Source organism: Selaginella moellendorffii, unplaced genomic scaffold (genome assembly GCF_000143415.4).
Source record: "Selaginella moellendorffii unplaced genomic scaffold, v1.0 SELMOscaffold_89, whole genome shotgun sequence".
Classification (NCBI taxonomy): domain Eukaryota; kingdom Viridiplantae; phylum Streptophyta; class Lycopodiopsida; order Selaginellales; family Selaginellaceae; genus Selaginella; species Selaginella moellendorffii.
In genome coordinates this window covers 237,927-262,214 of record NW_003314350.1, presented here as the reverse complement: position 1 = coordinate 262,214, position 24,288 = coordinate 237,927, and the positions used below count along the sequence as shown (strand labels likewise).

The window sequence follows — 24,288 nt, the reverse complement described above, 5'->3', positions numbered from 1 at the left end:
ACATTCTTCAAGACTTGGACAGTCAACACCTGATTATCACATTCGCTCATAAAATTTATTTTTATATTCATCCAACATTTGCTGGGCAAGTACTAATTCAATTATATTGCAAGATGTATGTTTGAAAATTTGTATCTATAAAGATTATTTTGTGAGTCACAGATCTCAAACAGAGTCCCCTTTTAAAGCTAAAGTTACCAATAAGAAAACTGTAGAAGTGTATGTTTCCTTGTAACTCATGCCACTTATGCCCAAGCAAGGAGGCTGCCACCATTGCAAACTACTTATGGTGTTTGAGGATGAGGACAAGATCATTTCTTGAGATCCCGAGAATCTCAGAGTTAAAGAATAAAAGTGGGAAGCAATGGGAGTGATGGTTAGGCTGAGCCTCACCCCACCCCACCCTTGGGGATTCTACATTCCTGTGAGTGAGATTCCACATTAGCATCTGCAGTGTTGTGAGGCTGGGCCATGTGCATGTGCTTGTTTTGCATTGTGAAGCTGCCATTCACAAGCAAAGAGCAACCTAACTGTGTTAGCAAGATATCAAGGAAGCATTGCACATATTAGATATACTAAGTTTGTTCATTACACCTTTCTAGGGTACAAGCTTGCATAAAGTAGCAGCACAGCTCCTGCAATCTAGGGATGTCTACCACTTCCTAGGAAAGATCTTGTTCCAAGTCTCCTTGGGACCACTCAAATACCATCTTGTTTGGTAGTTGCTCTGGCTGACGAGCTGGACTTATTCCACACTGTGAGCTGCCCAAACGAACATCTGGGCAGTCTCAAAGGATTGCAAGATTGTGACAGTGATCCAAGTTCTCACTATCCTTCCAAGAACCTTTCATGTCTAGGTTCTTTGAGCTCGATGGACTTTGTCTAAACTTCAAAAGCTTAAGAGTTTGCTGAAGCATTGTTTCAAACTCCTTGATTCCATGTAGATTGTGGCAAGCAATGTCAGATCGAAAATCGAGGTGGAATCACCCATCCTCGGGGCAAGTCCGTGACCGCGATCATATACGGCAATGCCGTCATCACCAAAAGAGAGGCACCAAAGTCAGAAGAGGTGGAGGGGGGCAGCTCATAAGAAACAGGGATGCAGGTTTTGGTTCGTCTTTGGAACACATTAGGGCTCTGCTCAAGGAGTTGCTCCCACAGCACAACTCGCAGCGCTACAGCAAGAAGCACCACTATTCCAACTGTCACCTAGCAAGATTACTGAAGAGCAATGGTACGGGCTGATCGAACAGATACCAGATGCCACGCCTCCCTATGATCGGTAAGGATTCTCGACCTTGTCTTGTGTCTAAGTTTCTCGACATTCCAGGTATAATCGAAAGATGTTTCCAGGAGGGAGAGCGCCGTGCGTGTAGTTGGAGGTTAAAGATGTGTACGCCACATTGGTTTTCCAAGACAAGGGCCGGCAAGCATTTTCTCTAGGCTCTTGTGTTCATTTGCCCTTTTCATGCTGTACAAGGCAGAGTGTAAACACGATGAGCAGGAACCAGAGTGGGGGGAGTTCCAGTTAGAAATGGGCTTAGAGTTGGAGGAGGATGAGGAGGCACAGGATGAGGAGGCCGTTTTTCTGGACCTGGAGTTTCCACATGATGGCATTGATCAACCTACTAACGATGTCACCTCCTCTGAGGAGGAACAGGCCGAGCTTGATTGGCATTCAGGCATTCTAGCGTTCACCACCTCGATCCTGGATGTGCGTACACTAAGATTGGGAATTGATGTGAAGCACCGCGATCTGCTACAGGTATGTAAAGCTGGTTAGTATCTGAAATCTGCGCTAAGATCTGGTACAGGTTTTCATGTACGTGGATCACTGCCAGCTTAGGGAAGCAAGCAAGACCTCCAACATATCTTCATGTATGTACCAGTTTCTAGTTTCGTGTTTTGAAATCAATTTCTGTTTGTTTTCTGTACGCCATGGACATGAGGGAATGGCGATATGCCATTTCTGAGATCGATGGATATGTGCAGGTCAAGGGAAACCAGCTGGTTGAAGCTTCCCTGCATTCGTTCCCTGACTCACCCAGAGAGCCGATATCGGAAGAGGCCTTCACCAAGCAGGAGGTTCGGGATAAGTTTGCAGCCTGGAGAGCATCCTTGTTATCGAAGGACCTTACGATTCCGGATGGGTTGCACCCTGTTGGCCGGTTGTACTACTGCTCCAAGGTGAGTTTTTGTCGTGTGTTTAAAGTCTTTTGCCTTCAACGTGCCAAGGTGAGTTTTGTTCGTGTGTTTAGAGTCTGTTGCCTTGAACAGGCATGGGGGATGCCGAGCTTTCAAAGCCATCTCAGTGGGAGAGCTCAAGTTGTAGTCGGGTATCCTGATTGGCCAGCGAGTGCGGCGCTGGACTCCAAGGAAAGTTTGGCAGTTCGCACCTGATGGTGGGCATGGGCCGTGCTGAGGCCCCATGGATTAACGTGAGGTTTTCTCGTGGAGGTAAGCTTTTGACCTTTGTTCCTTCCTCTTGACAAGCTTTTCCTTCTCTTAGGTGTAAAGTGAGCGTGTCAACTTAGACTTCTAACTACAGCCTGTAATATCTTAGAATCATTGTCTTTAGCCAGAGCGTGTTTCTAAATTGTTTGGATCCCATATTGTTCTGCAAAAATTACAAAAAGATTCACGTAAACTACGCATTTTCAAATGATGCTTTGTTCTCCGAACGAATGTCCTATGCCCGTTCTATTTCTATGCGTGCATTTGCCGGAAGGGGCAGCGCAAGCCTCCATAGTAGTATGGTCCAAGCTTGCCTGATTTCAGCGCTCCCAGCTCCGCCAGCTTGTATCCCTTCTCGAATGCTGGTGGCCGATACACATTCACGTTGAGCTGCCGGTACTCTTCCGGATTGGCAGCGGGATTAGGACACCAGTCCACCTCAATGCTGCCCTTTGCGTCCTCCACACGTCTGGGAGGCAAGAACGCGGAGACGGAGCTCCCGGCCAGCAGCTTGAACGCACCCAAGATGATCCACTCCACAATTGCTGGAGGCTTTTCCAATCCAACAGCGCTCCTGATTGTGGGATCGATGAGTGCACAGATCCCAGTCTCGACCAGCGGCTGCACGGGGCGAGGAAATGCATCCAGCACCAGATGCTTGAGATCCTGGACGATGCTCTTGTTCTTGTCCGTGAAGATGGCGTTCTTGGCCTCGTAATCGCGAATGTACTCCCGCATCTCTGGAATGCTATCTGGGATGGTTGTGATGCCCATCCTCACGCCCACGTCGTGCCACACAACATACGCGGCCTCCTTCTCGTTGTCGGTCCACTTGCGGAATCCAAATCTCTCGGAGAAATCAATGGGGCTGACCACGTTGAGGCAGAGGACGTAGGCGAATTGGTCGTTTGGGATCTTGAATTTGTTGTGGATTCCATTCAATCTCCTCACCGCGTATGAGCCGCGATCGCTGTCGACGTGGTGGTGGATCATCTCGCTCACCAGAATGTTGGTCTCGGCGGCGCGCTTCTGCGGATCCTTGAGGCCGTACTTGGTCTTGAAGAGCAGATTTGTGATCCCCGGGATGCCGAGCGTGCGGATTGTGCCAAACTCGAGCGCCTTTTGCGAGAGGAAGGGGAATTCCACCGAGTACATGTACCACAAGATCTTGTGTGCGTCTCTCACGGGGTGGAGCGACGCTAGAAATCGTGCCCTCTCTTCTCTCTTGCGGATACACACCATCTTCCATGCTGCAGCCATCACGAGAAACGCAATCATCAACACGATTGCAGCCATTTCGAAATGGTGAAAACTGTTTGATCGATCTGATCAACTTGATTGGAGAATGTTTTCTACTCCTCTGTGGGTTGAGGAAACAGAGGCTGGAGAAGGGTCTTTTATACTATCAGAGCTATTAGAGATCACATTTCACGTTTTTTATTTCCGTGTGATCCGTATTCTGTACGTTACACACATAGCCACATACTTGGAGAGGAATCTTGTTGTTTTATACGGTGCACGTTTTCCATACAGTTATCTGGTCCATGCAATTTATCGGTCCTACCAACTTGAACGTTTCACGTTTAGAACAGGATTCTGGTTCCTTAATTACAGAGATAAACTATATTTAAATTAGTATATTCGTTATTTACCAAAGTTTTTTTGTTGTTTCTCTTAAACTAGTATACAGTTTAATCTAACATAATTTCAATAATACAATATCGTTTTTCGGTTTATTCATATTTATAAGAGATTTAAATATATAATGTGTTTTTATTGTAATGAATAATCTAGAATTTTCTAAAAGGTATATGGTCAAGTTTATTTTCTTTTATATTATTTATTTTTCAATTTAAAGTCATGGTTATTATAGATCAACTTCTATGCATTTGGTGTTGAGGTTGGAATTCTTCATGGAGCAACTCGTGTTCTTCTTTCCTGCCATCATCCTGACTTTGCTCTCACTGTAGGATTCAGGCCTGGCCGCCCATCAAGGAGGCTGTTGACCTGGGTAACTGTACTACCACGAGGGTCTCTTGAAGCTTAACAGCACAAGCTTGGTTAAGAGTAATTGCAACAGTAATGTTGTCCCCAAACATGGCAAGCGCATGGTTAGGGGTTTCCTAAGCTAGGAACAAACGGTTGACACTCTTTCTAATAAATTGGAATTGCCATATTTTATCATAAATCGGAAAGTCATAATAGAAAACGCCTTACAGTTTGCTCCCTTGCTTTCCACGTTGACAGCTCCAACATCTCTTTTTTAATATATATGTTTGGTGTAGCAATTGCCCTTTGATTCAATGGTAAGTAGCAGCTTGTTCAGCTTCTCCAATTTGGTGAGAATCTCGGTGAGTGCACTAAGGAGATGCATCAGGCTGCTACTCTTTGGATTCTTTGGATCATTCTTCTGCAACAGCAGCGGTTGCCTCCATGCAACGTGTCAATATTAGTACATGCATTGGGCTCATTTACCATATGTTTCTTAGGCTTTCAACATTCCAAAAGTTCTTCTTTGTTTTTGTCTGTCACCAAGAATGGAAAGTATAGTGTTGTTTTCAAGTGACGATGTAATTGACTACATTTCTAGCACATCACAGGTTCATGAGGTTCACAATAGCAAGTCTCATTCATGAGATCAAACTCTTGACGACATATGTAACAAGTTCTTGAACTTACACACAGGTATAATTTCCATTATAACCAAAACTTTCCTTTAACATTGTAAGAATGCTATAGCAACCACTGAGCTTGGGAATAATAATGACGCAGCTGTGAACTGTGTTGTAACAAAACCTATTGTCACCAAGCACCACAACATTCCTAGTATGCATTACTGACATTTTTTACTTTTTTGATTAATCAAATCTAACATAAATTCAAGTGGTGCTCCTGACAATAGTGGTATGTTGCACTTTTGCTTTCAAATGATATTTTAGTTTGCATTTTAGTTGGCAAAACTTCTAATAGCATACTTGACATTAGTGGTATGTTTATTAAGTTTTGTTTGTCTCTTTTTAACTGATATAGCATGATCTAACACTCTTGCAGGAGGGTTGGCTAATATTAACATTGTTCCACTTCATGCCAACCATGCAACACCTATCACTGTGATGGCATCTATTTTAACAGGTACATGATTTTCTCTTAACATGGTTTCTTACAACATTCTTATAACAACGAAACTACATGTGGATTACTTCACTTCAACTTTTGATTCAATGCTACCATTATGCAAAAAAACAATTTTTGGGTGATATTTTCTTACTATTTTTTGACACAGCAAAGTGTCACATTAGTGACATATCACAAGATAATCTGTGGTGTTCTATTACAAGTAGCATTTTCAAAGCCAGTGGCCACTCCTTAGTGGATCAAATTGCTGACTTGCAACTGCTATCTGGAGCTCAGCCATTGCTACTATACACCCTATCTCGCTATGGAACTTATGATGGCTTCTACAACAGCTTGCGGAGAACTAGCTCTACCACCTTCCCCAATGTCGACTTCAATGATATTGTTCATATTACTACAGATTTTCTTTCTCAACATGTTGCTGATATGTTTGGTGGTCTATTCCTTTATTGATATTATTGTTTCCTCCCTGGTCTGTGAGTTCCCACCACTGAGGCCACCTATGCTTGATATAATTCCTATATCCAACTTGGTTCTTTTGCATGATTTCATGCTAGAAGCCACATGATCAGCATTTTGCACTGCTGCAGCATACTTCCTCAGTTGACCTAAATGAGTAGAGCACAAACATGCTAACGACTTTGAGTATATTTACAAGGTATGCTTGAGCTTTCAATACAGCTGTTAATAATAACTACCATACTCCGGTTCAAGTTGCAGCATGTATGTCTTTCGTGTATCATAAAGTCAAATCAGAATGGTTTGGACGTCAAATGCCACTCAAAATATTTCACAACATTGAAGGAACAAGTGATCATAATGTTTCCAAGATTGGACCTCCAACTATAGTTTACAATGTGCCTGGACTAGCACCATGGAATGCAATTCATGACCACTTGAAATCCATAACTTCTATGTATCGAAGAGACTTTGATGGGGTATGTATGTCATATTTATTTGTTCAATGGCTTATATTTATTCATTTAAGATAAAGGGATGCTTAATTCCTTTTGCCTATCTCTGTGTCCTTTGGCTGGTGTGTTTGCCACAAATTTTGGCTATCTAGGATTAACTTGCAGATTGGACACTGCATCAAGTGCAACAATGACCATCCTTTTTCATAGTTATATGTGTATATGCCCGGTTAATATCCACTTATAGCGACAGCACAGCACGTAACAATGGATGATGCTCTCATTGACCGTGTATATGGCTTGATGGCCATCACCTTTCTTCAAATGTTTACTTCAACTGATTTATCTATGGCCATCAAACTCTATAAAGACAATCCTTATCCAGAAGGCATCTTTCTTTTGTCACCCACTGTAAATGGGATCTCTAAAGTTATGGCCTTCAAATCGAGGTAAATACATGAATATCAGTTATTAGAAAAAAAAACTTTCTATGCGTTTCATGTAGCAATGCTTGGTTTTCTTAATAGTAGTGTTACCTATTAATTCAATTGATCAAATAAAAGTTTATAATTTATAAACACAAGATTAATCTTATTTCATATCAACTATTAGATGGTAGAATAAAAAAGAATATACTAGAAAGTGTTTAAGCAAGTTTATAAATTATAAACATGTTTATAAATAATAAATACAAGATTAATCTAAATGAATAATAACTGGTAGAATATTCAAGCATATTCTAGGTACAGTTCCTCTACAAATTTGCTTAAGCAAACCAAAAAAGACAAAAATAAATAAAAATGCAAATGTATTGTGTTATAATATAAAATATGTATGTGTAGCTAGTAGAAAGCTTTGGAGTTGGTCAATAGGAACTAATAATGGCACATAGAGATATTCCAGCCATAAGGTAGCAAATGTTTAGCAAAGACCAGCTAGTACAACTCCTTCCTTTCTCTCTATGTGTTCTCTTTCCTTGTCTCATTGATAGTATTTGGAACAATATTTGGAATAGGCCTTGGGATGATGGACTATAGCTGCTAGCAACAACAACAATGGCAAGCTTTAATGAGTGTAGGTCTAAATCTAGCAACAACTATAGTGACTTGCAATTGAATTGGGTTCGAGGGGCACAAAGTAGGCCATACAGTAGCGAAAAAACATTTAGTGTATGTGATGCAACAATTACAGACACTACCCAAATAAGTGTCCACAACCAGTGATGAATTGAGACAAGTGCTAGTATTCTCGGCAAATTAATCATCACTAGGAAGATTATTTTTGCAAGCCAGGAAATCTGGCAATCCATGCAAGTTACATCAAAACCTTGCCATCATCACCACCATCTTCGGCTTGAGCACCAGTTTTCTTTCAACACTCATTTTCTCCTCCAGTTCAGACAATGAGCTATGAGCCAGCATCCAAGGAAACAGATTAAATACCAGCCTATATGTGGCATCTGTCAGACATAAGGCTTCCACAAGCAGGACAATTGCTTGCACAAGCTTAAGCCAAGTAGAAAGCAATGCAATTTTCATCCAACAAGCTGCACTAGAATCTAGAGTTATGACACGGGCACAGTAGCATCAGTATAAAGAACCGCAAGGAGAAAAGAGAGAGCAAGCAGCCAAGATTAGATCCTTCAGCTACAATTAACCAAGATAAACCAATCCCTGATCCCAAAATAACTACTCTGGCTAAGCTGTTACACAAAAAGTGGAAACACGTGCTGAATTTAGAAACACAGCCTTACAACATTCTTCAAGACTTGGACAGTCAACGCCTGATTATCACATTTGCTCATAAAATTTATTTTTATATTCACCCAACATTTGCTGGGCAAGTACTAATTCAATTATATTGCAAGATGTATGTTTGAAAATTTGTATCTATAAAGATTATTTTGTGAGTCACAGATCTCAAATAGAGTCCCCTTTTAAAGCTAAGGTTACCAAGAAGAAAACTGTAAAAGTGTATGTTTCCTTGTAACTCATGCCACTTTTGCCCAAGCAAGGAGGCTGCCACCATTGCAAACTACTTATGGTGTTTGAGGATGAGGACAAGATCATTTCTTGAGATCCCGAGAATCTCAAAGTTAAAGAATAAAAGTGGGAAGCAATGGGGAGTGATGGTTAGGCTGAGCCTCACCCCACCCCACCCTTGGGGATTCTACATTCCTGTGAGTGAGATTCCACATTAGCATCTGCAGTGTGTTGTGAGGCTGGGCCATGTGCATGTGCTTGTTTTGCATTGTGAAGCTGCCATTCACAAGCAAAGAGCAACCGAACTGTGTTAGCAAGATATCAAGGAAGCATTGCACATATTAGATATACTAAGTTTGTTCATTACACCTTTCTAGGGTACAAGCTTGCATAAAGTAGCAGCACAGGTCCTGCAATCTAGGGATGTCTACCACTTCCTAGGAAAGATCTTGTTCCAAGTCTCCTTGGGACCACTCAAATACCATCTTGTTTGGTAGTTGCTCTGGCTGACGAGCTGGGTGACAAATATTTGACTTATTCCACACTGTGAGCTGCCCAAACGAACATCTGGGCAGTCTCAAAGGATTGCAAGATTGTGACAGCGATCCAAGTTCTCACTATCCTTCCAAGAACCTTTCATGTCTAGGTTCTTTGAGCTCGATGGACTTTGTCTAAACTTCAAAAGCTTAAGAGTTTGCTGAAGCATTGTTTCAAACTCCTTGATTCCATGTAGATTGTGGCAAGCAATGTCAGATCGAAAATCGAGGTGGAATCACCCATCCTCGGGGCAAGTCCGTGACCGCGATCATATACGGCAATGCCGTCATCACCAAAAGAGAGGCACCAAAGTCAGAAGAGGTGGAGGGGGGCAGCTCATAAGAAACAGAGGGATGCAGGTTTTGGTTCGTCTTTGGAACACATTAGGGCTCTGCTCAAGGAGTTGCTCCCACAGCACAACTCGCAGCGCTACAGCAAGAAGCACCACTATTCCAACTGTCACCTAGCAAGATTACTGAAGAGCAATTTAAGAAGAGGTACGGGCTGATCGAACAGATACCAGATGCCACGCCTCCCTATGATCGGTAAGGATTCTCGACCTTGTCTTGTGTCTAAGTTTCTCGACATTCCAGGTATAATCGAAAGATGTTTCCAGGAGGGAGAGCGCCGTGCGTGTAGTTGGAGGTTAAAGATGTGTACGCCACATTGGTTTTCCAAGACAAGGGCCGGCAAGCATTTTCTCTAGGCTCTTGTGTTCATTTGCCCTTTTCATGCTGTACAAGGCAGAGTGTAAGCACGATGAGCAGGAACCAGAGTGAGGGGAGTTCCAGTTAGAAATGGGCTTAGAGTTGGAGGAGGATGAGGAGGCACAGGATGAGGAGGCCGTTTTTCTGGACCTGGAGTTTCCACATGATGGCATTGATCAACCTACTAACGATGTCACCTCCTCTGAGGAGGAACAGGCCGAGCTTGATTGGCATTCAGGCATTCTAGCGTTCACCACCTCGATCCTGGATGTGCGTACATTAAAATTGGGAATTGATGTGAAGCACCGCGATCTGCTACAGGTATGTAAAGCTGGTTAGTATCTGAAATCTGCGCTAAGATCTGGTACAGGTTTTCATGTACGTGGATCACTGCCAGCTTAGGGAAGCAAGCAAGACCTCCAACATATCTTCATGTATGTACCAGTTTCTAGTTTCGTGTTTTGAAATCAATTTCTGTTTGTTTTGTGTATGCCATGGACATGAGGGAATGGCGATATGCCATTTCTGAGATCGATGGATATGTGCAGGTCAAGGGAAACCAGCTGGTTGAAGCTTCTCTGCATTAGTTCCCTGACTCACCCACAGAGCCGATCTCGGAAGAGTTCACACGCGCCTTCACCACGCAGGAGGTTCGGGATAAGTTTGCAGCCTGGAGAGCATCCTTGTTATCGGAGGACATTACGATTCCGGATGGGTCGCACCCTGTTGGCCGGTTGCTCCAAGGTGAGTTTTTGTCGTGTGTTTAAAGTCTGTTGCCTTGAACAGGCATGGGGGATGCCGAGCTTTGAAAGCGGCTTTGCAGCCATCTCAGTGGGAGAGCTCAAGTTGTACTCGGGTACCCTGATTGGCCAGTGAGTGCGGCGCTGGACTCGAAGGAAAGTTTGGTAGTTCGCACCTGATGGTGGGCATGCTAGCCCCATGGATTAACGTGAGGTTTTCTCGTGGAGGTAAGCTTTTGATCTTTATTCCTTCCGCTTGACAAGCTTTTCGTTCTCTTAGGTGTAAGCGAGCGTGTCAACTTAGACTTCTAACTACAACCTGCAATATTTTTGTCTCTGTGTTTCTAAATTGTTTGGATCCCGTACTATTAATAATGGTTTTGTGCTATCTGCAAAAATTACAAAAAGATTCATCATTTTTAAATGATGCTTGGTTCTCCGAACGAATGTCCTATGCCCGTTCTATTGCTATGCGTGCATTTGCCGGAAGGGGCAGCGCAAGCCTCCATCGTAGTATGGTCCAAGCTTGCCTGATTTCAGCGCTCCCAGCTCCGCCAGCTTGTATCCCTTCTCGAATGCTGGTGGCCGATACACATTCACGTTGAGCTGCCGGTACTCTTCCGGATTGGCAGCGGGATTAGGACACCAGTCCACCTCAATGCTGCCCTTTGCATCCTCCACACGTCTGGGAGGCAAGAACGCGGACACGAAGCTCCCGGCCAGCAGCTTGAACGCACCCAAGATGATCCACTCCACAATTGCTGGAGGCTTTTCCAATCCAACAGCGCTCCTGATTGTGGGATCGATGAGTGCACAGATCCCAGTCTCGACCAGCGGCTGCACGGGGCGAGGAAATGCATCCAGCACCAGATGCTTGAGATCCTGGACGATGCTCTTGTTCTTGTCCGTGAAGATGGCGTTCTTGGCCTCGTAATCGCGAATGTACTCCCGCATCTCTGGAATGCTATCTGGGATGGTTGTGATGCCCATCCTCACGCCCACGTCGTGCCACACAACATACGCGGCCTCCTTCTCGTTGTCGGTCCACTTGCGGAATCCAAATCTCTCGGAGAAATCAATGGGGCTGACCACGTTGAGGCAGAGGACGTAGGCGAATTGGTCGTTTGGGATCTTGAATTTGTTGTGGATTCCATTCAATCTCCTCACCGCGTATGAGCCGCGATCGCTGTCGACGTGGTGGTGGATCATCTCGCTCACCAGAATGTTGGTCTCGGCGGCGCGCTTCTGCGGATCCTTGAGGCCGTACTTGGTCTTGAAGAGCAGATTTGTGATCCCCGGGATGCCGAGCGTGCGGATTGTGCCAAACTCGAGCGCCTTTTGCGAGAGGAAGGGGAATTCCACCGAGTACATGTACCACAAGATCTTGTGTGCGTCTCTCACGGGGTGGAGCGACGCTAGAAATCGTGCCCTCTCTTCTCTCTTGCGGATACACACCATCTTCCATGCTGCAGCCATCACGAGAAACGCAATCATCAACACGATTGCAGCCATGTCGAAATGGTGAAAACTGTTTGATCGATCTGATCAACTTGATTGGAGAATGTTTTCTACTCCTCTGTGGGTTGAGGAAACAGAGGCTGGAGAAGGGTCTTTTATACTATCAGAGCTATTAGAGATCACATTTCACGTTTTTTATTTCCGTGTGATCCGTATTCTGTACGTTACACACATAGCCACATACTTGGAGAGAAATCTTGTCGTTTTATACGGTGCACGTTTTCCATACAGTTATCTGGTCCATGCAATTTATCGGTCCTACCAACTTGAACGTTTCACGTTTAGAACAGGATTCTGGTTCCTTAATTACAGATTTCCTAGAAACCAGAGATAGTCTATATTTAAATTAGTATACTCGTGATTTACCAAATTGTAGTCCAGTTTGTTTCTCTTAAACTAGTATACAGTTTAATCTAGCATAATTTCAAAGTAAACTATTAAATACAATATGGTTTTTTGGTTTATTCATTTTTATAAGAGATTTAAATGAATAACGTATGGATTGTAATGAATAATCTAGAATTTTTAAAAGGTATATGGTCAAGTTTAGTTGTCAAATTAAAGTCATGATTATTATAGATCAACTTCTGTATAAAGCTCTTGGAGCGGCCATGCCGGATGGATGACACCACTGGCGGCTAGATCCATGGAGTGCACTGCTCGTCGATTCAGGCCAGGCCGCCCATCAAGGAGGCCGTTGACCTGCACATTGGGTAACTGTGACTTGGTGTGACTTGGCAGCTTCTTACTACCACGAGGGTCTCTTGAAGCTTAACAGCACAAGCTTGGTTAAGAGTCATTGCAACAGTAATGTTGTCCCCAAACATGGCAAGCGCATGGTTAGGGGTTTACTAAGCTAGGAACAAACGGTTGACACTCTTTCTAATAAATTGGACTTGCCACATTTTATCATAAATTGGAAAGTCATAATAGAAAAAGCCTTACAGTTTGCTCCCTTGCTTTCCACGTTGACAGCTCCAGCATCTCTTTTTTAATATATATGCTTGGTGTAGCAATTGCCCTTTGATTTAACGGTAAGCAGCAGCTTGTTCAGCTTCTCCAATTTGGTGACTTTCCCAGTGAGTGCACTAAGGAGATGCATCAGGCTGCAGTGTTGCTACTGCTACTCTTTGGATTGTTCAGATCATTCTTCTGCAACAGCAGCGGAATATTAGTATATGCATGGGGCCCATTTACCATATGTTTCTTAGGCTTTCAACATTCCGAACATCTGGGCTGTCTCAAAGGATTGCAAGGTTGTGACAGTGATCCAAGTTCTCACTATCCTTCCAAGAACCTTTAATGTCTAGGTTCTTTGAGCTCGATGGCCTTTGTCTAAACTTCAAAAGCTTAAGAGTTTGCTAAAGCATTGTTTCAAACTCCTTGATTCCATGTAGATTGTGGCAAGCAATGTCAGATCGAAAATCGAGGTGGAATCACCCATCCTCGGGGCAAGTCCGTGACCTCGATCATATACGGCAATGCCGTCATCACCAAAAGAGAGGCACCAAAGTCAGAAGAGGTGGAGGGGGGCAGCTCATAAGAAACAGAGGGATGCAGGTTTTGGTTCGTTTTTGGAACGCATTAGGGCTCTGCTCAAGGAGTTGCTCCCACAGCACAACTCGCAGCGCTACAGCAAGAAACACCACTATTCCAAGTGTCACCTAGCAAGATTACTAAAGAGCAATTTAAGAAGAGGTACAGGCTGATCGAACAGATCCCAGATGCCACGCCTCCAAGAATCGGTAAGGATTCTTGGCCTCGTCTTGTGTCTAAGTTTCTCGACATTCCAGGTATAATCGAAAGAGGTTTCCAGGAAGGGAGAGCGCCGTGCATGTGGTTGGAGGTGTACGCCACATTGGTTTTCCAAGACAAGGGCCGGCAAGCATTTTCTCTAGGCTCTTGTGTTCATTTGCCCTTTTCATGCTGTACAAGGCAGAGTGTAAGCACGATGAGCAGGAACCAGAGTGAGGGGAGTTCCAGTTAGAAATGGGCTTAGAGTTGGAGGAGGATGAGGAGGCACAGGATGAGGAGGCCGTTTTTCTGGACCTGGAGTTTCCACATGATGGCATTGATCAACCTACTAACAATGTCACCTCCTCTGAGGAGGAACAGGCCGAGCTTGATTGGCATTCAGGCATTCTAGCGTTCACCACCTCGATCCTGGATGTGCGTACACTAAGATTGGGAATTTGATGTGAAGCACCGCAATCTGCTACAGGTATGTAAAGCTGGTTAGTATCTGACATCTGCGCTAAGATCTGGTACAGGTTTTCGTGTACGTGGATCACTGCTAGCTTAGGGAAGCAAGCAAGACCTCCAACATATCTTCATGTATGTACCAGTTTCGTGTTTCGTGTTTTGAAATCAATTTCTGTTTGTTTTCTGTATGCCATGGATATGAGGGAATGGCGATATGCCATTTCTGAGATCGATGAATATGTGCAGGTCAAGGGAAACCAGCTGGTTGAAGCTTCTCTGCATTAGTTCCCTGACTCACCCACAGAGCCGATCTCGGAAGAGTTCACACGCGCCTTCACCACGCAGGAGGTTCGGGATAAGTTTGCAGCCTGGAGAGCATCCTTGTTATCGGAGGACATTACGATTCCGGATGGGTCGCACCCTGTTGGCCGGTTGCTCCAAGGTGAGTTTTTGTCGTGTGTTTAAAGTCTGTTGCCTTGAACAGGCATGGGGGATGCCGAGCTTTGAAAGCGGCTTTGCAGCCATCTCAGTGGGAGAGCTCAAGTTGTACTCGGGTACCCTGATTGGCCAGTGAGTGCGGCGCTGGACTCGAAGGAAAGTTTGGTAGTTCGCACCTGATGGTGGGCATGCTAGCCCCATGGATTAACGTGAGGTTTTCTCGTGGAGGTAAGCTTTTGATCTTTATTCCTTCCGCTTGACAAGCTTTTCGTTCTCTTAGGTGTAAGCGAGCGTGTCAACTTAGACTTCTAACTACAACCTGCAATATTTTTGTCTCTGTGTTTCTAAATTGTTTGGATCCCGTACTATTAATAATGGTTTTGTGCTATCTGCAAAAATTACAAAAAGATTCATCATTTTTAAATGATGCTTGGTTCTCCGAACGAATGTCCTATGCCCGTTCTATTGCTATGCGTGCATTTGCCGGAAGGGGCAGCGCAAGCCTCCATCGTAGTATGGTCCAAGCTTGCCTGATTTCAGCGCTCCCAGCTCCGCCAGCTTGTATCCCTTCTCGAATGCTGGTGGCCGATACACATTCACGTTGAGCTGCCGGTACTCTTCCGGATTGGCAGCGGGATTAGGACACCAGTCCACCTCAATGCTGCCCTTTGCATCCTCCACACGTCTGGGAGGCAAGAACGCGGACACGAAGCTCCCGGCCAGCAGCTTGAACGCACCCAAGATGATCCACTCCACAATTGCTGGAGGCTTTTCCAATCCAACAGCGCTCCTGATTGTGGGATCGATGAGTGCACAGATCCCAGTCTCGACCAGCGGCTGCACGGGGCGAGGAAATGCATCCAGCACCAGATGCTTGAGATCCTGGACGATGCTCTTGTTCTTGTCCGTGAAGATGGCGTTCTTGGCCTCGTAATCGCGAATGTACTCCCGCATCTCTGGAATGCTATCTGGGATGGTTGTGATGCCCATCCTCACGCCCACGTCGTGCCACACAACATACGCGGCCTCCTTCTCGCTGTCGGTCCACTTGCGGAATCCAAATCTCTCGGAGAAATCAATGGGGCTGACCACGTTGAGGCAGAGGACGTAGGCGAATTGGTCGTTTGGGATCTTGAATTTGTTGTGGATTCCATTCAATCTCCTCACCGCGTACGAGCCGCGATCGCTGTCGACGTGGTGGTGGATCATCTCGCTCACCAGAATGTTGGTCTCGGCGGCGCGCTTCTGCGGATCCTTGAGGCCGTACTTGGTCTTGAAGAGCAGATTTGTGATCCCCGGGATGCCGAGCGTGCGGATTGTGCCAAACTCGAGCGCCTTTTGCGAGAGGAAGGGGAATTCCACCGAGTACATGTACCACAAGATCTTGTGTGCGTCTCTCATGGGGTGGAGCGACGCTAGAAATCGTGCCCTCTCTTCTCTCTTGCGGATACACACCATCTTCCATGCTGCAGCCATCACGAGAAACGCAATCATCAACATGATTGCAGCCATTTCGAAATGGTGAAAACTGTTTGATCGATCTGATCAACTTGATTGGAGAATGTTTTCTACTCCTCTGTGGGTTGAGGAAACAGAGGCTGGAGAAGGGTCTTTTATACTATCAGAGCTATTAGAGATCATATTTCACGTTTTTTATTTCCGTGTGATCCGTATTCTGTACGTTACACACATAGCCACATGCTTGTAGAGAAATCTTGTTGTTTTATACGGTGCATGTTTTCCATACAGTTATCTGGTCCATGCAATTTATCGGTCCTACCAACTTGAACGTTTCACGTTTAGAACTGGATTCTGGTTCCTTAATTACAAAAGATGCAGTAGAAACCAGAGATAAACCATATTTAAATTAGTATATTCGTTATTTACCAAAGTTGTTTCTCTTAAACTAATATAAAGTTTAATCTAGCATAATTTCAAGAAATACCATATAATATAATATCTCGGTTTATTCATATTTATAAAGAGATTTAAATAAATAATGTATTTTTATTGTAATGAATAATGTAGAATTTTCTAAAAGGTATATGGTCAAGTTGATTTTCTTTTATATTATTTATTTTTCAATTTAAAGTCATGGTTATTATAGATCAACTTCTATGCATTTTCTAATATTAGTACATGCATTGGTCCCATTTACCATATGTTTCTTAGGCTTTCAACATTCCAAAAGTTCTTCTTTGTTTTAGTCTGTCGTCTTCAAGTGATGATGCAGTTGACTACATTTCTAGCACATCACAGGTTCAGGAGGTTCACAATAGCAAGTCTCATTCATCAGATCAAACTCTTGACAACGTATGTAGCAAGTTCTTGAACTTACACCCAGGTATAGTTTCCATTATAACCAAAACTTTCCTTTAACATTGTAAGAATGCTATAGCAACCACTGAGCTTGGGGATAATAATGACGCAGCTGTGAACTGTGTTGCAACGAAACCTAATGTCACCAAGCACCACGACATTCCTAGTATGTATTACTGACATTTTTGCTTTTTTGATTAATCAAAGTTAATGTAAAGTCAAGTGGTGCTCCTCACAATAGTGGTATGCTACACTTTTTCTTTCAAATGATATTTTAATTTGCATTTTAGTTGGCAAAAGTTTTAATAGCATACTTGACATTAGTGGTATGTTTATTTCATGCCAACCATGCAACACCTACCACTGTGATGGCATTTATTTCAACAGGTACATGGTTTTCTCTTAACATGGTTTCTTACAAAATTCTTACGAAACTACATGTGGATTACTTCACTTCAACTTTTGATTCAATGGTAGCACTATGTAAAAAAACATTTTTTGGGTGATATTTTCTTACTATTTTTTGACACAGCAAAGCGTGACATTAGTGACATATCACAAGATAATCTGTGGTGTTCTATTACAAGTAGCATTTTCAAACCAGTGGCCACTCTTTAGTGGATCAAATTGCTAACTTGCAGCTGCTATCTAGAGCTCGCCATTGCTACTATACACCCTATCTTGCTATGGAACTTATGATGGCTTCTGCAACAGCTTGTGGAGAACTAGCTCTACCACCTCCCCCAATGTTGACTTCACTGATATTGGTGGTGTTCATATTGCTACAGCTTCTCTTTCTCAACATATTGCTGATATGTTTGGTGGTCTATTCCTTTAGATTTGCTATTGATATTATTGCTTCCTCCCTGGTTTGTGAGTTCCCACCACTGAGGCCACCTATGCTTGATATAATTCCTATATCCAACTTGGTTCTTTTGCATGATCTCACGCTAGAAACCACATGATCAGCATTTTGCACTGTTGCAGCATACTTCCTCAGTTGACCTAAATGAGCAGAGCAGAAACATGCTAACGACTTTGAGTATATTTACAAGGTGTGCTTGAGCTTTCAATACAGCTGTTAATAATAACTACCATACTCTGGTTCAAGTTGCAGCATGTATGTCTTTCGTGTATCATAAAGTCAAATCAGAATGGTTTGGACGTCACATGCCACTCAAAATATTTCACGACATCGAAGGAACAAGTGATCATAATATTTCCAAGATTGGACCTCCAACTATAGTTTACAATGTGCCTGGACTAGCACCATGGAATGCAATTCATGACCACTTGAAATCCATAACTTCTATGTATCAAAGAGACTTTAATGGGGTATGTATGTCATATTTATTTGTTCAATGGCTTATATTTATTCATTTAAGATAAAGGGATGCTTAATTCCTTTTGCCTCTCGAGACATCTCTGTGTCCTTGGGCTGGTGTGTTTGCCACAAATTTTGGCTATCTAGGATTAACTTGCAGATTGGACACTGCATTGAGTGCAACAATGACCATCCTTTTTTCATGGTTATATGTGTACATGGTCGGTTGATATCCACTTGTAGCAACTCAACACAGCACGTAACAATGGACAATGCTCTCATTGACTGTGTATATGGCTTGATGGCCATCACCTTTCTTCAAATGTTTACTTCAAATGATCTATTTCAAAGGAAGATTATTTTTACAAGCCAAGAAATCTCCTATCAAGACCTTGCCATCATCACTGCCATCTTCGGCTTGAGCACTAGTTTTCTTTCAACACCCATTGTCTCCTCCAATTCAGACAATGAGCTACAAGCCAGCATCCGAGGAAACAGATTAGGTACTAGCCTATATGTGGAATCTGTCAGACACAAGGCTTGCATATGCAGGACAATTGCCTACACAAGCTTAAGCCAAGTAGAAAGCAATGCAATTTTCATCCAACAAGCTGCACCAAAATCTAAAGTTATGACATGGGCACAACAGCATTAGCATATGGAGAACTCTATATTTCATGATGTTGAGGAGGAGGAAAAACTCTGTATTTGATGATGCTGAGGAGGAGGAAAACCTAGAGAAAATCACAAGAAAGAACTGCAAGGATAAAAGAGAGAGTGAGCAGCCAAGATCAGATCCTCCAGCTACAATTAACCAAGATAAACCAGTCCCTGATCCCAAAATAACTACCCTAGCTAATCTGTCACACAAAAAGTGGAAACACAGCCCTACAACATTCTTCAAGACTTGGACACTCAACACTTGAATATCACATGCACTCAGCTCTCACTCAGGTGTATAAAATTTATTTTTATATTCATCCAGTATTTGCTGGGCAAGTACTAATTCAATTATATTGCAAGATGTATGTTTGAAAATTTCTATCTATAAAGATTATTTTGTGAGTCACAGATCTCAAACAGAGTCCCCTTTTAAAGCTAAAGTTACCAATAAGAAAACTGTAGAAGTGTATGTTTCCTTGTAACTCATGCCACTTTTGTCCAAGCAAAGAGGCTGCCACCATGGCAAACTACTTATGGTGTTTGAAGATGAGGACAAGATCATTTCCTGAGATCCCAAGAATCTCAAAGGTAGAGAATAAAAGTGGGAAGCAATTTCACATCAGCATCTGCAGTGTGCTGTGAGGCTGGGTCATGTGCATGTGCTTGTTTTGCATTGTGAGGCTGCCATTAGCAAGCAAAGAGTAACCAGGTTGTGTTAGCAAGAGATCAGGGAAGCATTGCACATGTTAGATATACTAAGTTTGTTCATTACACCTTTCTAGGGTAATACAAGCTTGCATAAAGCAGCAACACAACTCCTGCAATCTAGGGATGTCTGCCACTTCCTAAGAAAGATCTTGTTCCAAGTCTCTTTGTTGTTTGGTAGTTGCTCTGGCTGACAGGCTGGGTGACAAATATTTGACTTATTCCACACTATGAGCTGCCCAGACGAACATCTGGGCAGTCTCAAAGGATTGCAAGATTGTGACAGTGATCCAAGTTCTTCCTAGAACCTTTCATGTCTAGGTTCTTTGAGCTCAATGGACTTTGTCTAAACTTCAAAAGCTTTGCTAAAGCATTGTTTCAAACCATGTAGATTGTGGCAAGCAATGTCAGATCGAAAATCGAGGTGGAATCACCCAGTCGGTGACCGCGATCATATACGGCAATGCCGTCATCACCAAAAGAGAGTCACCAAAGTCAGACGAGGTGGAGGGGGGCAGCTCATAAGAAACAGAGGGATGCAGGTTTTGGTTCGTCTTTGGAACACATTAGGGCTCTGCTCAAGGAGTTGCTCCCACAGCACAACTCGCAGCGCTACAGCAAGAAGCACCACTATTCCAAGTGTCACCTAGCAAGATTACTGAAGAGCAATTTAAGAAGCGGTACAGGCTCCCAGATGCCACGCCTCCCTATGATCGGTAAGGATTCTTGACCTCGTCTTGTGTCTAAGTTTCTCGACATTCCAGGTATAATCGAAAGATGTTTCCAGGAAGGGAGAGCGCCGTGCGTGTAGTTGGAGGTTAAAGATGTGTACGCCACATTGGTTTTCCAAGACAAGGGCCGGCAAGCATTTTCTCTAGGCTCTTGTGTTCATTTGCCCTTTTCATGCTGTACAAGGCAGAGTGTAAGCACGATGAGCAAGAACCAGAGTGGCGGGAGTTCCAGTTAGAGATGGGCTTAGAGTTGGAGGAGGATGAGGAGGCACAGGATGAGGAGGCCGTTTTTCTGGACCTGGAGTTTCCACATGATGGCATTGATCAACCTACTAACGATGTCACCTCCTCTGAGGAGGGCTTGATTGGCATTCCGATCCTGGATTGCGTACACTAAGATTGGGAATTGATGTGAAGCACCGCGATCTGCTATGTAAAGCTGGTTAGTATCTGAAATCTGCGTTAAGATCTGGTACAGGTTTTCATGTACGTGGATCACTGCCAGCTTAGAGAAGCAAGCAAGACCTCCAACATATCTTCATGTATGTACCAGTTTCTAGTTTCGTGTTTTGAAATCAATTTCTGTTTGTTTTGTGTATGCCATGGACATGAGGGAATGGCGATATGCCATTTCTGAGATCGATGGATATGTGCAGGTCAAGGGAAACCAGCTGGTTGAAGCTTCTCTGCATTCGTTCCCTGACTCACCCAGAGAGCCGATATCGGAAGAGGCCTTCACGAAGCAGGAGGTTCGGGATAAGTTTGCAGCCTGGGGAGCATCCTTGTTATCGAAGGACCTTACGATTCCGGATGGGTTGCACCCTGTTGGCCGGTTGTACTACTGCTCCAAGGTGAGTTTTTGTCGTGTGTTTAAAGTCTTTTGCCTTGAACGTACCAAGGTGTGTTTTGTTCGTGTGTTTAGAGTCTGTTGCCTTGCATAGGCATGGGGGATGCCGAGCTTTGAAAGCGGCTTTGCAGCCATCTCAGTGGGAGAGCTCAAGTTGTACTCGGGTATCCTGATTGGCCAGTGAGTGTGGCGCTGGACTCCAAGGAAAGTTTGGCAGTTTGCACCTGATGGTGGGCATGCGCCGTGCTGAGGCCCCATGGATTAACGTGAAGTTTTCTCGTGGAGGTAAGCTTTTGACCTTTGTTCCTTTCGCTTGACAAGCTTTTCCTTCTCTTAGGTGTAAAGTGAGCGTGTCAACTTAGACTTCTAACTACAACCTGTAATATCTTAGAATCATTGTCTTTAGCCAGAGCGTGTTTCTAAATTGTTTGGATCCCATATTGTTCTGCAAAAATTACAAAAAGATTCACGTAAACTACGCATTTTCAAATGATGCTTTGTTCTCCAAACGAATGTCCTATGCCCGTTCTATTTCTATGCGTGCATTTGCCGGAAGGGGCAGCGCAAGCCTCCATCGTAGTATGGTCCAAGCTTGCCTGATTTCAGCGCTCCCAGCTCCGCCAGCTTGTATCCCTTCTCGAATGCTGGTGGCCGATACACATTCACGTTGAGCTGCCGGTACTCTTCCGGATTGGCAGCGGGATTAGGACACCAGTCCACCTCAATGCTGCCCTCTGCATCCTCCACACGTCTGGGAGGCAAGAACGCGGACACGAAGCTCCCGGCCAGCAGCTTGAACGCACTCAAGATGATCCACTCCACAATTGCTGGAGGCTTTTCCAATCCAACAGCGCTCCTGATTGTGGGATCGATGAGTGCACAGATCCCAGTCTCGACCAGCGGCTGCACGGGGCGAGGAAATGCATCCAGCACCAGATGCTTGAGATCCTGGACGATGCTCTTGTTCTTGTCCGTGAAGATGGCGTTCTTGGCCTCGTAATCGCGAATGTACTCCCGCATCTCTGGAATGCTATCTGGGATGGTTGTGATGCCCATCCTCACGCCCACGTCGTGCCACACAACATACGCGGCCTCCTTCTCGTTGTCGGTCCACTTGCGGAATCCAAATCTCTCGGAGAAATCAATGGGGCTGACCACGTTGAGGCAGAGGACGTAGGCGAATTGGTCGTTTGGGATCTTGAATTTGTTGTGGATTCCATTCAATCTCCTCACCGCGTACGAGCCGCGATCGCTGTCGACGTGGTGGTGGATCATCTCGCTCACCAGAATGTTGGTCTCGGCGGCGCGCTTCTGCGGATCCTTGAGGCCGTACTTGGTCTTGAAGAGCAGATTTGTGATCCCCGGGATGCCCAGCGTGCGGATTGTGCCAAACTCGAGCGCCTTTTGCGAGAGGAAGGGGAATTCCACCGAGTACATGTACCACAGGATCTTGTGTGCGTCTCTCACGGGGTGGAGCGACGCTAGAAATCGTGCCCTCTCTTCTCTCTTGCGGATACACACCATCTTCCATGCTGCAGCCATCACGAGAAACGCAATCATCAACACGATTGCAGCCATTTCGAAATGGTGAAAACTGTTTGATCGATCTGATCAACTTGATTGGAGAATGTTTTCTACTCCTCTGTGGGTTGAGGAAACAGAGGCTGGAGAAGGGTCTTTTATACTATCCGAGCTATCAGCCACGTTTTTTTATTTCCGTGTGATCCGTATTTTGTACGTTACACACATAGCCACATACTTGGAGAGGAATCTTGTTGTTTTATACGGTGCACGTTTTCCATACAGTTATCTGGTCCATGCAATTTATCGGTCCTACCAACTTGAACGTTTCACGTTTAGAACAGGATTCGGTTACAGATTTTATAAAAGATGCAGTAGAAACCAGAGATAAACTATATTTAAATTAGTATAACCAAAGTTTTTTTGGTTGTTTCTCTTAAACTAGTATACAGTTTAATCTAGCATAATTTCAAGAAATACCGTATAATACAATATGGTTTCTCGGTTTATTCATATTTATAAGAGATTTAAATAAATAATGTATTTTTATTGTAATAAATAATCTAGAATTTTCTAAAAGGTATATGGTCAAGTTTATTTTCTTTTATATTATTTATTTTTCAATTTAAAGTCATGGTTATTATAGATCAACTTCTATGCATTTGGTATAAAGCTCTTGGAGCGGCCATACCAGATGGATGACATCACTGGCAGCTAGATCCATGGAGTGGGCTGCTCGAGGGTGAAGCTCGATTCAGGCCTGGCTGCCCATCAAGAAGGCTGTTGACCTGGACATTGGGTAACTGTGACTTGAAGTGATTTGGCAGCTTCTTACTACCACGAGGGTCTCTTGAAGCTTAACAGCACAAGCTTGGTTAAGAGTAATTGCAACAGTAATGTTGTCCCCAAACATGGCACGCGCATGGTTAGGGGTTTACTAAGCTAGGAACAAACGGTTGACACTCTTTGTAATAAATTGGAATTGCCATATTTTATCATAAATTGGAAAGTCATAATAGAAAAAGCCTTACAGTTTGCTCCCTTGCTTTCCACGTTGACAGCTCCAACATATATATGCTTGGTGTAGCAATTGCCCTTTGATTCAACGGTAAGCAGCAGCCTGTTCTGCTTCTCCAATTTGGTGAGAATCTCGGTGAGTGCACTAAGGAGATGCATCAGGCTGTAGTGTTGCTGCTGCTACTCTTTGGATTGTTTGGATCATTCTTCTGCAACAGCAGCAGCTGCCTCCATGCAATGTGTCAATATTAGGACATGCATTGGGCACATTTACCATATGTTTCTTAGGCTTTCAACATTCCAAAAGTTCTTCTTTGTTTTTGTCTGTTGCCAAGGATGGAAAGTACAGTGTTGTCTTCAAGTGATGATGCAGGTGACTACATTTCTAGCACATCACAGGTTCATGAGGTTCACAATAGCAAGTCTCATTCATGAGATCAAACTCTTGACGACATATGTAACAAGTTCTTGAACTTACACACAGGTATAATTTCCATTATAACCAAAACTTTCCTTTAACATTGTAAGAATGCT

The 24,288-nt window shown here is 43.8% G+C and overlaps 5 protein-coding genes and 2 long non-coding RNA genes across 7 annotated transcripts; 4 read left to right on the top strand and 3 right to left on the bottom strand.

Moving 5' to 3' along the window:
- Positions 1-1,133: 1,133 nt before the first annotated feature.
- On the top strand, positions 1,134-2,647 carry LOC112341717. The gene is made up of 4 exons (XM_024662316.1): positions 1,134-1,282; positions 1,331-1,765; positions 1,815-2,457; positions 2,510-2,647. The coding sequence occupies exons 2-3, from the start codon at positions 1,469-1,471 to the stop codon at positions 1,971-1,973; spliced, it is 456 nt and encodes a 151-aa protein (XP_024518084.1). The 5' UTR covers positions 1,134-1,282; positions 1,331-1,468; the 3' UTR covers positions 1,974-2,457; positions 2,510-2,647.
- Positions 2,648-2,706: 59 nt separating this feature from the next.
- On the bottom strand, positions 2,707-3,750 carry LOC112341737. Its single transcript, XM_024662342.1, has one exon. It carries the CDS (start codon positions 3,748-3,750, stop codon positions 2,707-2,709), a length of 1,044 nt encoding a protein of 347 aa, XP_024518110.1.
- Positions 3,751-9,404: 5,654 nt separating this feature from the next.
- Positions 9,405-10,812, top strand: LOC112341718. The gene is made up of 4 exons (XM_024662317.1): positions 9,405-9,567; positions 9,616-10,050; positions 10,100-10,697; positions 10,750-10,812. Exons 2-3 carry the CDS (start codon positions 9,820-9,822, stop codon positions 10,256-10,258), a joined length of 390 nt encoding a protein of 129 aa, XP_024518085.1. The 5' UTR covers positions 9,405-9,567; positions 9,616-9,819; the 3' UTR covers positions 10,259-10,697; positions 10,750-10,812.
- A 125-nt stretch (positions 10,813-10,937) lies between these two features.
- Positions 10,938-11,981, bottom strand: LOC112341736. The gene has a single exon (XM_024662341.1). The coding sequence runs from the start codon at positions 11,979-11,981 to the stop codon at positions 10,938-10,940; it is 1,044 nt and encodes a 347-aa protein (XP_024518109.1).
- A 2,424-nt stretch (positions 11,982-14,405) lies between these two features.
- On the top strand, positions 14,406-21,691 carry LOC112341721. Its single transcript, XR_002990656.1, has 3 exons — positions 14,406-14,631; positions 14,761-14,855; positions 21,554-21,691. It is a non-coding gene; the product is annotated as an uncharacterized LOC112341721 (long non-coding RNA).
- Positions 20,210-20,967, top strand: LOC112341719. Its single transcript, XR_002990654.1, has 2 exons — positions 20,210-20,354; positions 20,403-20,967. It is a non-coding gene; the product is annotated as an uncharacterized LOC112341719 (long non-coding RNA).
- A 59-nt stretch (positions 21,692-21,750) lies between the features above and the next one.
- LOC112341735 lies at positions 21,751-22,794 on the bottom strand. The gene has a single exon (XM_024662340.1). The coding sequence runs from the start codon at positions 22,792-22,794 to the stop codon at positions 21,751-21,753; it is 1,044 nt and encodes a 347-aa protein (XP_024518108.1).
- Positions 22,795-24,288: the final 1,494 nt, after the last annotated feature.

Excerpts from the sequence above, each read along its gene's own strand:
- LOC112341737 (XM_024662342.1), bottom strand. The coding sequence starts at position 3,750 with ATGGCTGCAATCGTGTTGATGATTGCGTTTCTCGTGATGGCTGCAGCA.
- LOC112341735 (XM_024662340.1), bottom strand. The coding sequence starts at position 22,794 with ATGGCTGCAATCGTGTTGATGATTGCGTTTCTCGTGATGGCTGCAGCA.
- LOC112341718 (XM_024662317.1), top strand. The coding sequence starts at position 9,820 with ATGGGCTTAGAGTTGGAGGAGGATGAGGAGGCACAGGATGAGGAGGCC. Across the intron at positions 10,051-10,099 it reads AGCACCGCGATCTGCTACAG|GTTTTCATGTACGTGGATCA; the intron begins GTATGTAAAGCT and ends GATCTGGTACAG.
- LOC112341717 (XM_024662316.1), top strand. The coding sequence starts at position 1,469 with ATGCTGTACAAGGCAGAGTGTAAACACGATGAGCAGGAACCAGAGTGG. Across the intron at positions 1,766-1,814 it reads AGCACCGCGATCTGCTACAG|GTTTTCATGTACGTGGATCA; the intron begins GTATGTAAAGCT and ends GATCTGGTACAG.
- LOC112341736 (XM_024662341.1), bottom strand. The coding sequence starts at position 11,981 with ATGGCTGCAATCGTGTTGATGATTGCGTTTCTCGTGATGGCTGCAGCA.